The sequence below is a fragment of the Tachysurus vachellii genome, chromosome 21 (assembly GCF_030014155.1).
Source record: "Tachysurus vachellii isolate PV-2020 chromosome 21, HZAU_Pvac_v1, whole genome shotgun sequence".
Taxonomy (NCBI): Eukaryota; Metazoa; Chordata; class Actinopteri; order Siluriformes; family Bagridae; genus Tachysurus; species Tachysurus vachellii.
The window spans coordinates 13,746,443-13,762,167 of record NC_083480.1 but is presented as its reverse complement, the minus strand read 5'-3'; the positions used below and the strand labels follow the sequence as shown (position 1 = coordinate 13,762,167).

The 15,725-nt window shown below is 37.6% G+C and overlaps 1 protein-coding gene across 1 annotated transcript in view; it reads right to left on the bottom strand.

Moving 5' to 3' along the window:
* rapgef5a (Rap guanine nucleotide exchange factor (GEF) 5a) overlaps window positions 1-15,371 on the bottom strand; it is a 94,631-nt gene extending 79,260 nt beyond the window's left edge. Inside the window, exons 1-2 of the mRNA XM_060897648.1 lie at window positions 15,098-15,371; window positions 2,120-2,173 (exon numbers count right to left, since the gene is read on the bottom strand). Of these exons, the coding sequence (XP_060753631.1) occupies window positions 2,120-2,173; window positions 15,098-15,244 (201 nt within the window). The 5' untranslated portion in view covers window positions 15,245-15,371. The remainder of the gene's footprint in view (window positions 1-2,119; window positions 2,174-15,097) is intronic.
* Window positions 15,372-15,725: the final 354 nt, after the last annotated feature.

Sequence of the window (15,725 nt, the reverse complement as noted above, 5' to 3'; positions counted from 1 at the left end):
TTGTCTTGTTCGTTCGTCTTCCTGCTCATATTGTGTGCAATGTATCCGTATCAGTCACTTAACAGACAAAGTGTCTTGGTGTTTGTTTGTTTTATCCATAATCATTCTTCACAATTCAATGGCATTTGAATGTCCTTTAAACATCCTCTGATTTTTTGACAGCTTTAACCTTTATATTGTCATTTTCCACTACACAATCAAATCCCAGTGGATAAACTCACAGCCTGCTCATAAATTATTTATAATCATAATTCAGGTAGAGAAAATGGAAAATAAAGGCATTACGATTTCAATTCTATGTCTTCAACCCCTTTAGAATCTCACTTATTAGTCACTTAATTCATCTTAAAGCTTATTATTCAGTAAGTAGGATGAATTATTCAATAACTACAGTGAGGCTAATGGGAATGGCATGTCATTACGAGCGTGAGGAATGTAAGTCAGGACCCGCTGACGGCTCCTGGGAGATTCAGAGGTTTAATTTGATGGATTTTTTGCTTGTTTTGTTCACTGGAGATTCATTAGTTTAGTTTGCCAGTCATATTACGTTCAACAGCTCAGAGAGACGAATTTACGGCTGAGATCTGAGATGGTGGTTTCGGGGTCGGGGTTGGGGTCGCTGTGGGGTCTTGTATGGAGAAGATGTATTTCCTCTACATACTAGTGCTTTCTAATATTTAACATTTATTCTTTTCTTCCTTTTTTGTTTTATTTCAGGGTTCAGCCTCAATTTATTACAAGTTTAAATTAATGTCGACTAAAGAAAAAAATATACATTTACATATATTATATATATATAAGTAGGGAATAAAATAATTGATGTTATAGGAAAATAATCAACAACTGGGCATTGTTATGTGACCCAACACAAGACAGGATTAGCGTTAGCACCACAAAGATTATTATTAATTAAAAAAATACATCAGGTTCCTCTCACTTAACACAATTTGCTAATGCAACTATTACATTTGTAAAAAAGATTGGTATGTCATTTATTTTTATCCATTTATGGTTATATATATATATATATATATATATATATATATATATATATATATATATATATATACATACATACGTATGTATATATATATATATATATATATATATATATATATATATATATATATATATATATATATATTTATTGTTAAGCTCTATTCTCACTTTCTCTTAAAGAAAGAAAGAAAGAAAGAAAGAAAGAAAGAAAGAAAGAAAGAATTTGATCTCAGTTTGATTAGATTGACTATTTTATTGTTATATCTTCTGGCCAATCAGAATCCATAGTTTTGTCTTATTGATATTGAATAGTTTTAATCTAATTTAATGGTTTGTTCTAATAAATTGAAAAATCTGATAGATAACACACTACTACAGTTGTTTTTTCACTTCATCATTTCTTACCCTTATAAAAGAAACAGAACTGTTTCACTTCTATTGGAGTCACATTTATTTTTTTGGCATAACAGTACTTTTGCTTGCCTAAAGGTTTTGGCAGCTACTCGGGATGTGAACACTGATCTAATTTATCCGTAACAAACCAGAAGTACGCAGAAAGAAACACTCTGTAAGCTCATAAGCACAGGGAAAGGCATGATTAATTATACAATTGCTGAATCCTAATTTTGGCTCATCGTCATTAAAGAAATAATGTAATCTCCATCTGTACAGTACTTGTTTCTCAGCTTATCCCCAAGTTACAGTTACCTTAAAAACCCTTTGAGATGTTTTCATTTCAACATCCCACAAGGTTCTGTATCCAGATGAAACCAGAGAGGAACATCATCTTGTCTCTTACTAAACATCAGACCACTGAGTACACACACACACACACACCTGAACTTAGTACTTTGTGGTACCTTTACACTTTTTTAGTGTTTAGGGCTCATTCAACATTAAAATAGCACAAGATCATCCAAACAAATCTCCAGAGAAACCAAGACCCAACCATAATTTAATGATTTAGACCACAGTTATAAATCATTAACCTTATAACATTTACAGCATCCAAACTGAGTTGTCAGTTTGTCATGATTGATCACTTTGACGTTTAATGAAGCAAAAACATAACACGGTAAGACCACATACACATCAGTAGTATATAAGAAGTGTAGCCTACCTTGGACTTGGTGTGGATGCCAGCGCTGGGTCCGGGGACAGTGTCAGGTGACTGCTGCCAAGACACAATCAATAAAAACAAACAGAGTCATAATGCTATTTAAACAGTTCAGTTTCCACAGAATGATAATGTGAAAATGGCTAAATCAACATGTGCCCTAAAACCAGACTCCTATTCTTCTATACCTAGCTGAGAAACACACAACAGAGCTGTATAGCATTGAGTTACACCTTTACAGAGGGTCAAAAAAATAAAAAAATAAAAGCTGTTGTCCTTTTATCTCTGTACTAATGTTATTGTGAGTGGTGTTAATTGTTTGCCCAGCAGGTTGCTCACACTCCTTCCCATGATACTCTATAAACAGAAACCCAACAGTACAGAAACCCAACAGAAACCCAACATAACAGATGTCTGGAAATAAAATAATTAATTTGTTTTATTTTACTGACTGAAAATGTCCAATAAGATGATTTCTCACAGAAAGTCAAACGTCTTGCAACACCCTACCTTCCTAACTACCTACAAGATGTTCTGTTCTATTAAATTAAAAAAGCAATTACATTTTAAATCTATTCTGTATTGTACTGGGGGGGCACGGTGGCTTAGTGGTTAGCATGTTCGCCTCACACCTCCAGGGTTGGGGGTTCAAGTCCCGCCTCCGCCTTGTGTGTGTGGAGTTTGCATGTGCCTCAGGGTTAGGGTTAGGGTTAGGGGTTAGGGTTAGGGGAGTTTCCTCCGGGTACTCAGGTTTCCTCCCCCGGTCCAAAGACATGCATGGTAGGTTTACTGGCATCTCTGGAAAATTGTCCGTAGTGTGTGATTGCGTGAATGAATGAGTGTGTGTGTGTGCCCTGCGATGGGTTGGCACTCCGTCCACGGTGTATCCTGCCTTGATGCCCAATGATGCCTGAGATATAGGCCCGAGAATAGTTCGGATAAACGGTAGAAAATGAATGAATGAATGAATGTATTGTGCTTTTACCAGTGTATTTTCCTTGTAGAAAGACTGAAATATTTTCAGATAGCATTTTCAATGTTGAACTTTTGACAAGAGGAAACTTCTAGATCCTTTTAATGAGCCATTTTATTGATTCGCATCATTCGTTCATGTCTTCGCTAAAAGCTAAAATAAAAGTTCCGATTTCTCTAAACATCCTTTAGCTGAATGCTGAATTTATGCTCTGTCCCAAATACTCAGCCAGGCAAGTGCACTTGATTCACATGACTCACACATGATTTACAGACTTTTACACATCCAGCCATGTGTATGTGCTTCCATATTTATTTTGTGTTCCCTGACAGTGAAACGGTAATGCAGAAGAATATTTTTCTTATTTTCAAAATAGTACTCTGGTTACACTGTAATGGGACTAAATCTATAACAGGTTTATAACCTATAAACTGACCAACTGTAAGGAGTTGCAAAAATGCTTGTTATTGTTTATTCCACTAGACTGATTTTGATTCTGATTGGTGATGACAGGAGCTCCGGCTGCTCGCACAGGGACTTGAACTGCGAATGCTCCACATAAACACATTAAAAAAACATGCTGAACTGTTGACATGGTGACGATTTCTACAAGGCGGTGCATTTATTTACACGTTTCTTAAAGGAGCCTCCAGTTGTAGCCCTTTATAACAGTCAGACGTAAAGCTGTAACTTTAGTTTATCAGACACTGGAAAGTATTTAGGATGGAGGATGTTGTACACCACAATTAGTTGCATTTTACAAATCTTATTGACTTATCTTACTGAAAAAAGGAACGTTTGTGAGAGAATGGAACAGATGCTGTATTGGAAGTGATACCAGCGTTTAACTTCTTGTTTTTTAATATTAAATTTAACTATAAGTGGATAAATCTGGGGCAATGGTGGCTCAAGTGGTTAAGGCTCTGGGTTAAGGATCAGGGTTCAAGCTACAGCACTGCCAAGCTGCCACTGTTGGGCCCTTGAGCAAGGCCCTTAACCCTCCCTGCTCCAGGGGCTCTGTATCATAGCTCCCCCTGTGCTCCGACCCCAACCTTCTAAGTTGGGATATGCGAAGTAAAGAATTCCACTATATTGTAATGTATATGTAGCGATAATAAAGGCTTCTGTGCCTTTCCATTTTCATTTCTATAGTAAGTAAATAAAAAGGCAGATAAGAGGAATAAAACACGTCCTGTTTTACTATAAAGAGAAAATAATCGACTTTGAGGTGTTAACAAGAAATCTCCCTCATCCCACCCTGCTATTGATGGTTTTCACATACTGTAACAGCACAAGCCCAAGTGGTTTATTTCTCAATTAATGTAAAAGCTGTGAAGCAACCAATAAAATACATCATCTACTGATGGAGGAAGAAGAAATCTTTGTCCAAATCTGATGAGGACCAGTAAAATGATAATTAGACAAAGCTGGTTCAAGGCTCAAATCTGGTGCACCGCTAAGATCAGGTGCTAAACACAAGCTGTTTAAAGAGACAGAGAGAAAAAAGCAAGATCGTATCATCACAGCAACATCTCTGCTGGAGTGAAGTCATCACAGAGGACATGAAAACATGTGTGGGCTTTGTTTTGGCTGCAAAAAATGTGTGTGTGTGTGTGTGTGTGTGTGTGTGTGTGCCTGTGTAGACTCAGCTCTTTATTGATTTGCTGTGGGCAAAGGGCACAAAGCTTGGCAGCAAGAGCAGCAGACAGTGTTTGGGTTGAGAGGGAATTGAAGCACACAGACTGGCTACTCGAGCACAAAGATACAAAACATAAAAAAAAAACATCAGACGCAAAATCTAGTCTTCAGATGAAAGAAAGAACAATCTTACAGGAAAACGGGGAAACAGCCTGGTGCAGACACACGGTGCCATAATCAGCTTCCTCTCCTTCAAGGACTCATCCTCCTCTAGCTTTCATCACCCCTCCCTCTCTTTTTTTCTCCTCTAGCCCTGTGAATCATGACTAGCATTACACCATACACCTGCTTATTTTGCATAACTTACATCTGGATTTTATCCTGAAAGTGTCCAAATGTGTCACCAGTTCATAGCTGTGGTGACCATGACTCATATAACAGATCCGTTAATGGTTTGGAGTTAGCTAAGGCATTTAGATGGATAATAGGTAGCTACCTTCTTTAACACTAACAAAGCTAACTAGCAATTTAGCATTTTATGTTTAACTACTCCAGTATTAAGCATTCAGTAATATCTAACACCAACAGCTAGCTACATTTAATGCTAATGCTAAAGCTAGCTATTTATGTTTAGCTAAACATCAGCATATTTAATGGCTTATTTTATTTAACATTAACCAAGCTGGCTAGAGATTTAGCTATAAATGTTTATCTACTTCAGTATTAAACCTTCACTATAACACTATAAAAAATGTCTGATGGAACCCAGATAAATATAATACATCTAAATGCTTATTTTATGCCTCTATTAGTTAGCTAGTAGTTTATGTTTAGATAAAATGCTCCAAAACCTGCCTGTCACTGTAATGCTAGCTTACTATTAACTAGCATAGCTACAGTAGTGCTCTACTTAGGCACTGCCTATAAAGTGTTAGCTAAATAAAATGCATTATTTAAAGTTTGATATTTTTTGCATACTATATTAATATTTAGCGAATCTTCTCCAATGAGAATCTCTCACTATATCACCAGTGAAGTTTTGGGTATTTTTTTTTTGTTTTTAACAACTTAAGTTAGCTATGTTTAAAGTTTCAGAGGACTTTTTATTTTCAATTTATTCAAACCCGCAATCCCATGTGACCTTCAGGAAAAATTGAATTAATTATGTCCTTGATTTTTTTGAGTACTCCCACGTTCCCCCAGTGCTTTGTTTCTTCCACTGGCATTTAAACACTGATGCTTGCTTACAAACCCGAACCCAGACCCCCACCTACCTGAAGGCACTCATCAATCATACACCACGTCCCCATCGAGCCTCGAAAGTAGCTTGATTTCACCTACGAGCTCCGCCGATACAAGAGAGAGGTTCATCAAGAGAGATGTTCATCAAGACTCTACTTTGCATCCATACACTTCTCTCGTTTTAAACTGAGATTTATACTATTCTTTGTCCGTGAAAGTTTTGTACTAGTTCGAGGACAGAAAGAAGGATATATTTGATGAACAAAGCTCTTCTGTAAGTCAATCTGGTATAGAGAGGCTGCTTAAAGCTGTAAATGTAAATGTGATGTAAATTTCAGCTAGTGGCACAGTGTGTATGATATGGTTTCCCCTGCTTTAAAGCAGTTGCCTGGCTACCTGTGAGGCGAACACATGGACAATGCTTCCCCCTTTCCCTGTTCTCTCTCCGTTTCTTCTGTTGAAACAACAATTATGTTCACATGCAAAGATTTCAACCAATCCTACTCTACTAAAAAAGGTAGAGCATGTTTTCATATATAGCTCCCAAACTTTGGAATATCTTTCCTGACAGATTTCAGAGCTCAGACACACTCTCCCAGTTTAAATTTAGATTAAAGACATATCTATTTAGCCAGGCATGCACATAATACATCCCATATCTGTGTGCTCTAGTAGATCTGATCAAATGTACATTATCACCTGGTGCTTGTTAATATTCTGAACAGCAGCTATGTTAATTCCGCTCCACTTGCTTGTCTTTTTCTGCCCATCAGCATCTAGCAATTGTACCAGCTCCAGATTTTGGACCTACAGTGAGAAGAGGCCAACCCTGTGAGGATCCTGAGGCATCTAGAGATGTACCAGCTCCAGTTGGACTCTGCTTCATGAAGTATTTGGACATTCTAAGAGAAGATGCCAACTCCATGTGGTCTTTGAGGACAACAACCTCCTCATCAATATACAATTTTCAGACTGTATCTGACTGTAGAAAGTGCAATGTTCATAATAACACTTTCCGGTGTTTGTAACAGTTTATAATCACACCCTCCAGTGTCACCCAAATGAGGATGAGGTTCACTTTTGAGTCTGGTTCCTCTCAAGCTTTCTTCCTCTTCCATCTAAGGAAGTTTTTCCTCACCACAGTCGCCTCAGTCACCTTAAATATAACTCTAATATTAATCTTAAACTTTTTGTACTTTATTTCTTATGGTCTGTAAAGCTGCTTTGAGACAATGTCCATTGTTAAAAGGCCTATACAAAGAAAATAGAATTGAATTAAATCGTATTGAATTGACTAAAGATAGGAAAAAAATACAATGGAATTATCTGTACACATTGAAATAAATAGAGCATATGAATATGATACAGTGACTGATGATATGGATATGAAAATTGTGATACAAATAATATTCATATACTGATATAACTGATGTTTTTGAATAAAGGGCAAACGTGTGCATTCTCAGTTTATACGGTCTGTAATGCGATCTAGTTATGAACATACGGGGAGCGAGGTTTAGTGTCAACGTTGCCATAACAACAGGAACATATGAAACCAGTCGACTCGTTAAGCTGCTTAATCGCACTGCTAAACATGTAACACGAACTATATTTTCTTATTTGCCCGAATTGTTGCCGAAAGAGCGTCTGGTGAAGAGCGTCTAAAAGTGAAAATAATCAGACAGAAAAGGTGGTTATTATTTTTCTAATTAAATTTCTAATTATAAAAAGGATTACTCATCTCTGATGGATGGTATGACTATGTTCTGCTGAAGGTGCATGCATTTCAGTTGGATTACTAGCAAGGTATTAGGGTGCATGTAAACCTGGGTTATGTGTGTTTTTCGAAAATTGCCTTTTATGAAAAAGAGGATTTGAGCAGCTTTGGTTTAAAAAGGGGCAGGGCTTATTTCCATACTGTAAAAACGTCAACAGAAGCCTGGACTCTTCGAAGTCAGAGCTACAGCACTGTTTTTGTAACGTTCATTTGAAATGATGGGATATTTACAGGTGTAGAAAGACTTGAAATATTGCAGACACCTTTGAATGCACTGTAGGTACAATTATTCGCATATATCACATTATGATGCTGGTGATACAAATCCGACACTCAAGACGAACAAAACGACCAATATCTTCTAGACACGGCTATAGTTTGTGTAGACGACTGACATTTTAGGTGTTGCCCAAACCCAGCTGTAGTTAGAGCCTGGTTATGAAAGAGAAAGAAAGTAAGTTTTGAGAGGAATTGAAGAGAAACACTGAGAGAATGTGAGAATCAAAGTTGTGAAAGAATCAGAAATATGAGAAAAGAGAAAGGAGTGTGAAAGAAACACAGAGTCTGGGGTTTGATCTAGCTTCCGTTTTCTATTTTCATTCCAAAAACATAAAGTTACTGCATGGTGCACTGCACTTCGTGGGACTAAGGAGTGTCGGATTCATAGTGAGAGGGAAAAAAAAAGAAAGAGCATGAGAGATACAAGAAAGGAAAGGAAACAATGGAAGGTGAGCGAGAAGAGAGAAGAAGAAAAGGGGCTCCCTGGTGCTGTTATCTATGTGCAGACATCAAAGGCTCAGCGAGGAGCGTGTTCCTGTGTGCAGCATGTAGAGTGCAGTGGGTGTGTGGGTCATTATCTGTGAGAAATGGATTACTCTCAGATTAGAGTGCTCAGCGAGGCTCAGCGCTGGAGCTCCGAATGCTCGCTCATGCTCTCTCACACACACACACACACAAACTCTGCTTGCAGCGACACGACTTGCGAATAAATCTGTCCCGTCAGACTAGCGTGATGCGTGATCGTGAAAATCAAACAAGTTCGGCCTCTTCGTTTGCATTTTACTACGAAAAGCAAGTACAGGAAATCCGCTTTAGAGGCACCGAAACAACATCCACCTGGCTGTGAACGCAACACACTCCACTATACACACGGCGTATACACACACATATGAAGATTAGAGAAGACAGCATGCAAAAATCACCAGAATAGTTTTCGAATTAAGTGAAAGAATGATCGGCTCCAATAGTTTCTTCTTCTTCTTCTTCTTATTATTATTATTATTATTATTATCTTTAATCTTTTCAATATCTTCGATCCTCTGGTGTGGAATATGTCACACTCCCAGCTTCATCTTCATCCTCACACGTGTTCCTCATGCCAGCGAATGAAAGCTTGTTCACTGAGCTGATATTTCAGCAGACGGAGCTCCATGTTGCACAGCAGATTGCAAATGTCAGTATCGTAATATAAACCTTTTAATACCTCCAATCAGATCTCAATTACAGGTAACCTGATTTCAACGTTATTCGTTATTTCATCTACAGGAATTGATTTTTTTTTAGCTTAAAAGCAATAAAAATATAAAAAAGACAATGAAGAATCCACAGCGTCTAATTAGCAATAAATCATCGAGCACGACAACGTTAACAGCCCAAACCTGAGCTACTCCACCACAGCAATAAAACAGATTAATGGATGAAATGATATTGTCCTTTTCTGATGTCTAATTGCACAGTCAAATGAGACGGAACCTCAATTTTGCGACTAATGGTTGAAAGTATGATTATACAAGGAGGGGTGTGGATATTAATGGAGAGGGTTCTACAGGATTGTTATTTGGTACAGCTCATCCATTTAAGAAGACAACATGAAAAAACCTGAAATAGGCTGAAAAATCTAAGCTGAAAATTCTTTATTCATCAACAAATTCAGTTTTTTTTTCCCCTAAACATCTTCTTTACATTTATGGCATTTGGCAGACATACGCTGGCATTTGATCCACAGCGACATACATTTTATGTTTATGTTACAAATTAGGGTTAAGAGCCTTTCTCATGGACCCAGTGGTTGCAGCTTGGTAAATCTGGGGCTTGAAGTCACAACCATCTGATCTGTAAATCCAACACCATTATCAATGAGCTACCACATGCCAAGTATATTATGTTTGTCTTTCCACACACCGCCTATCAGCTATCACGATACAGCAAAAAAAATCAACAAAAAAAAAAAGAACTGCAGCTGCTTGAGTCAGTGCACCCAAAATAGTACACATATATCCAGTATATATAGAAAGAACTTTATACGATGTTGCGTCACTGGCACGGGGTTCGATCCCCAGGCACTGAGGGATTATTATGCCGATCTAATATTATGCCAATTATTCCAGTCCCAAGGAGGGAAGGGCATCCGGTGTAAAACAATATAGGCTACAGATGAGATGATCCACAAACAACAATCTATACAAAGTTTCCCTTAAATACTTTCTGCATTATATGGAATGCTTTGTGTATTTTCTGCATGCAGTAAGTCTTCAGGGAGTGTATTTAGTATGAAACGTATCACCGATGTGATGATATGATGTGGTCCAAATCTTTTATTCTCTTTACACCACAGCAAAGTATCAACGATCAGTTTTAATCAAGGAATGACGTCATACTTCTTACCGGCCTCTCCGTTCTTTCTGTTTTAATAAAAGTAAAAACAACTTACAAGGAAACCAGAAACCACAAAGCCATCAATCAATAGTTCTTTTCTTTATCTGACAGCGGAGACTCCTTCCAAAAGCTTCAACACACCAACAGTTATTATTCTGATACATTTTTTTTCTTCGTATGACAAAACGTTTCTTAAATCTGTTGTGTTTTGAATAAGGACCTTAAATGTGAGTAGTTTTTCTGGAGTAGTTATGATACATTTCCCGTTCTAAAAAAAGGTGATGTAATTTGATGTATCTAAATACAAATATGAATACTAATGCCTTCATCATTGAACAAGTACAACATTCAGCATGCTGTTCTCTCCTTTCCCCGGAACAAAGAATATAATTTATAATTTATAATGCTGTTTCTGCGCTAATGGCTAAAGACGTGAGAAAAAAAAATCAAACTTTAAAATATGATAAAGAGAAAACGATAATCAATTTGCAACCCGAAACAAAGGGAGGTCTCAGAGTGTGTGCCACGTTATTATGCAGCTTTCAGTCGCTCACTCGGGCTAATCGATACTGTCATTTCTCACTCAGCCATGTGGAAAAATGTGTTAATATTGGATATGATCCATATCGTGGCAGCACATGTTCCAACAGATTCCTAAAACTCCACACCCACACTACATAAAAACAATCATCCCCATACCGAGTAACATGTACTCTCACGTGTAATGACACTAGAACACATACAGCATTTGAGCTGACACCGTGTGAAAGGAAAGGAAAGGAAAGGAAAGGAAAGGAAAGGAAAGGAAAGGAAAGGAAAGGAAAGGAAAGCTATGATGCTCCTACGATAGATTGCTTTGGTGGGAACGTTCTGTTCGGCTACAGACAAAGAGCAGGATAAGCACAAACGTAAGGTTATAAAAAGTGCAGCATTAGCTGGAACTAAATCAGCGTACGCTTTTGGACCAAAAGCCTCAAGTGTGAGACAAGTGAGACGGTCCCACTTTCGTTTTAAAGCCACTCGCTCATCACGGCTCGGTGCACTTGTCTACGAGGGAACGTCTCGCTGCCTCACGAGACCCATTACACGGGTTACTGTGCACGAAAACCCCTTATTCCCTACAAACATGGCATAAGTTTTACAAAGAAAGGTACTGAAAAGTATCCTGTCAGGATATGAACTTTCTGACTGCCGTGGACACTTTTTACATTGAAAAGTGTTGCTTGTGCAAGCAAGGAGTGAAAGAATGCTGGTACAGTCAGCGGAAAATAATCGGCGATAGCAAGGTGTAATATGACCAACCAGAAAAGTTTGAATAATTAACAATAACCTCACAATGCATAAAGTATGTATTTAAGTATTTAACATAAACAAAATGATTTCATTGCTTACAGTATACTAAACTTAATGTCAACAAGTTTATCAATGTCTAGACGAAATGACGTAGAGTGAATGTGTGGAATTCATTAGTATTAACCTAAACCAGTTCTCTGTGAAATCTCGAGGATGTTGGTGCTGATGGGATCTACAGTATAACAACAGTGTTACATTTAGGTGATATGTATAGTAGAATAGTGCATTGAAGGTTTGATTGTGAGCTCGGGGTCTGATTTTACACAAGGCTTTAAAAATCCGTCATTAAATCATGTTGCATGTACAAAAACTAACAGTGTTAATGTAACTCAATTCAGCCACATAAATCAAATCAATTCAATTCGATTCAATTCAATTTATTTGTATAGCGCTTTTAACAATTTCCCATTAACTCAAAGCAGCTTTACAGAAGTATGGAAACAGAAGAGATAGAAAAAGAAATAAATATATAATAAGAAGAAGAAAAAATAAGAAGAAAAAGAAATAAGTGAATATATACAATTAAATTTTTTAATTCATTTTAAAAATATTAAAATGAATTAATTAAAAAAATAAAATAAAAAAAGAACTTATAATTTAAAATACTATATATCTATCCCTATCCCTAGGAAATCGATGTACTCGTTTTTTTTTTTCACAGTGTACTTTTACAGTGTAGAACATCATCAGTTTTAATTCCTTTTGTTGAAAAAGCTTTGTTTAACACTTTACATTAGAATAGCTATAAACAGTCACTTACTTTGAAAGTTAATATGAAAAAAAATTATAGATATTTTTTATTTTTATTTTTATTTTTTTTTAGATGTGTGACAAGAAACAGTAAAAAAAACACTAAGACGAAAGATCATTGCATTTCATTAGCCACCAAAGAGCCTCTGGTCCTGCTTTCTTGTTTTCTATTGACTCACGGTCTCTTTCACAGGTCATATTTAGCCTTAGTGAAGTTAGCGCTTGGGGAAAGTAACCTCTACCAGAAGTCTTTCACACTCACATGCCCTTTCCCCTTCAGTGAAATGCTATTTCTACTGACTGAATTTTATTTACATTTAGACTTAAGTACCTTCCATTTCACCCTTCAAATAATAAATATCACAGTTAAACGTATGAGCCATTATTGTATTCTTCGGGTTTGTGCTGCTGTGATGTTTAATCACTGATACCCATCATGCACTAGGTTTTGATTTCTTAGAGCAGTATTCTAACTTCGTACTAAAAGCTTTATATTAGCTAAAGAGACAACTAGCAAATTAAGAAGCACACAAAACCACAGTAACAGTCCATGAAAATGTGCTGCTTTCTCTAAAATGTGAAATTCAGAAGGGAAATTTCTCAGTATTCAAACTGTAAACACTCATGTCTAATGACTTTCTGCTATAAAAGACGGCGTTACGGTTTTATTATCATAATCCCTCTAGAGTTATTATCTGGACATCTTTTATAGGTTACATCCACTTAGAAATGCCTGTTTTTTGTTTTGTTTTTTTTTAATCCATCTCGTTCATTTTATTATTTTTAAGGTTAAAACTATGTTACATTCCCCGAAACCTCTACTCAGAACTGTGCATTTGTTCTTACACTACACCCTGATTTTCTCTTGACATTAACAGCTACAGCTATACCCAAAGCAGGCTGCTGTATATAACACACCAATGCACATTCAAAATATCAATAATGAACATCTTACATCATACATCAAGCTAAATCCAAAGGGCAAGTAAACGCAGGGAAATGTCAGATTCACAGTGGGGATAATGTTAGTCATTTTTCCCACTTGCATTCATTTGCAACTCCACTTAAATTGATCTGTGGCTGTGACTCCTCTGAACACCCACCGAAACTTGTCTGAAGCAGGCTCGGCGCACAAAGTAAAACATTTAGTAATCGGTTAGAGGACTACTGATAAATCGTTCAATTATTGAGGGATGGACTGAACCAAAATCTGTTCCTTGATCACAGTGGAGAAAACCCAACATGTAGCAATAAATCAACAAGGAACATGTTTTCTTAAGGAAATTTATCTTCTGTCGTGGAATTTCAACAGTCAAGAGTCATTACATCATCATGTTGTTAAGTGTCCCTTTCTCTCTACTTATCTACTGTATATGTGCAACATTTTCATGATCATTTGTATCCGATTGTATCTGATTATTTATAACTTTTTGTTCATTTTTGTATAGTTTTAAATCTACATATATGTATGTATGTATGTATTTATGTATGTATTTATGTATGTATGTATGTATGTGTGAACTAATGAATAAATTGGGCAAAATTAGTAAACATTGTCCAGCATCGTTAATAATTCTTTCGGTGCATTCTGTAAAAAAAATAAATAAATAAATAAATAAATAAATCTTTTTTTTGTATTTTGTCAATTTTTGTAAACTGATATCTATTAAATTTAATATTACACATAATAATAATACATACATACATACATACATACATACATACATACATAAACATGAATAATAAGCTAAAGATTGGCCAGCACTCATTAAACATAAGATGTGCCCAAAACAGCACACTGCCATCCTCATTGGTATTTTCTGTGTACATACCAGGCTACTGGTGGCTTACATATGATAGCATGCGGTTTTTCCTAATCCTTAATACATCCACTGCTTCTTGCATGTGATTCTCATCTAAAAGGCAGTAAAATGTTTTAACAGGTAAAGTCCGTGCGCAATGTCACTGCAAACATGACCTTTAAAGGAGGTTTCTGTGTTTAAGTTTTTCAGTCATTTACATGAAGGAAAATAACGAGGTGGAGATGCCTGTTTACCGGAGGCTCTCTCTCTCTCTCTCTCTCTCTCTCATACACACACACACACACACACACACACACACACACACACACACACACAAGACCGTCTTCTTTATCACATATGATTCAATCAGGTTTCAGATTCAAAACATGGAGTCGGTATCAGCTACATCCAGCGTCGTGATGAGGAAGTTAGGGAGAAACGACAGCCGTCAGGTGTGTGTGTGTGTGTGTGTGTGTGTGTGTGTGTGTATGTGTGTGTGGGATTCTTGTTGCCTTAGATACGGCGTTTGCAAAACAGCAGATTCTGCGTTAACGCATTCCTACGTACTCCCGTTCTCACCATATCATAAATCGAAATTAATTAAAAGAAATGTGATTAAAAAGGCGCACAGCTGCGTGCGCAAAAGCGCGTCAATAAGCCGATAATAACGCAATTCTGCCAATGTGTCCTTTTAAATACACGCGATAGAGACTGATCCTCGTAAAAGGGAGAACAGCTTGAACGCAATAGATGGTTTTACTTGACAAGAGTAATTGAGATGCAACACTCACGCTCTTCTTTCTCAAATGCAATCCGTGCTTCAGTAAACCGGGCAGGTCTCTGATCTTCTGCTTCAGCTGTACCTGCTCCCGCGCGTTGCGGCTCCATCGCCAGGTGGCCAGCAGTCCGTCATCCGCGTTGCTCTCCGAGTCCTCCATTTCTCCCGACCGGAGAGAAGCTTCACCCGCCGACCACCATTCCAAGCGACCGAGCGAGCGAGAGACTTCCCGCAGCACGTTGACGCCAAGGCGGAGGCGGAGGCTGCCTGCTCCACCCTGAACAGAGCGACAGTGCGGGAGCGTGAAGTAGTGTGGAGCGCGCGCGCGTGTGTGTGCGTGCGTGCGGGCGTGTGTGTGTGTGTGTGTGTGTGTGGGCGGAGGGAGGGTGAAGAAGAGGAGGTGGTGGTAGTGGTGGTGGTGTTACAGGTGCAGCAGGAAGCAGCCATGCATCACTTCCACCTTGTCCTTGAGCCCCAGGGGATTTTACTTCTGGCAGCGTCGGTAACTCTCGGAGTAGTTCATTGGCCCACATCAGTGTTTTACGTACTGAATATGCAGGTTTAATGTTCTGCATCTGGGATAAAATCAAAGCTGTCAATCAGGGGTTTTGTTGGAGGTGGATTTAGATCCTATCCATTTA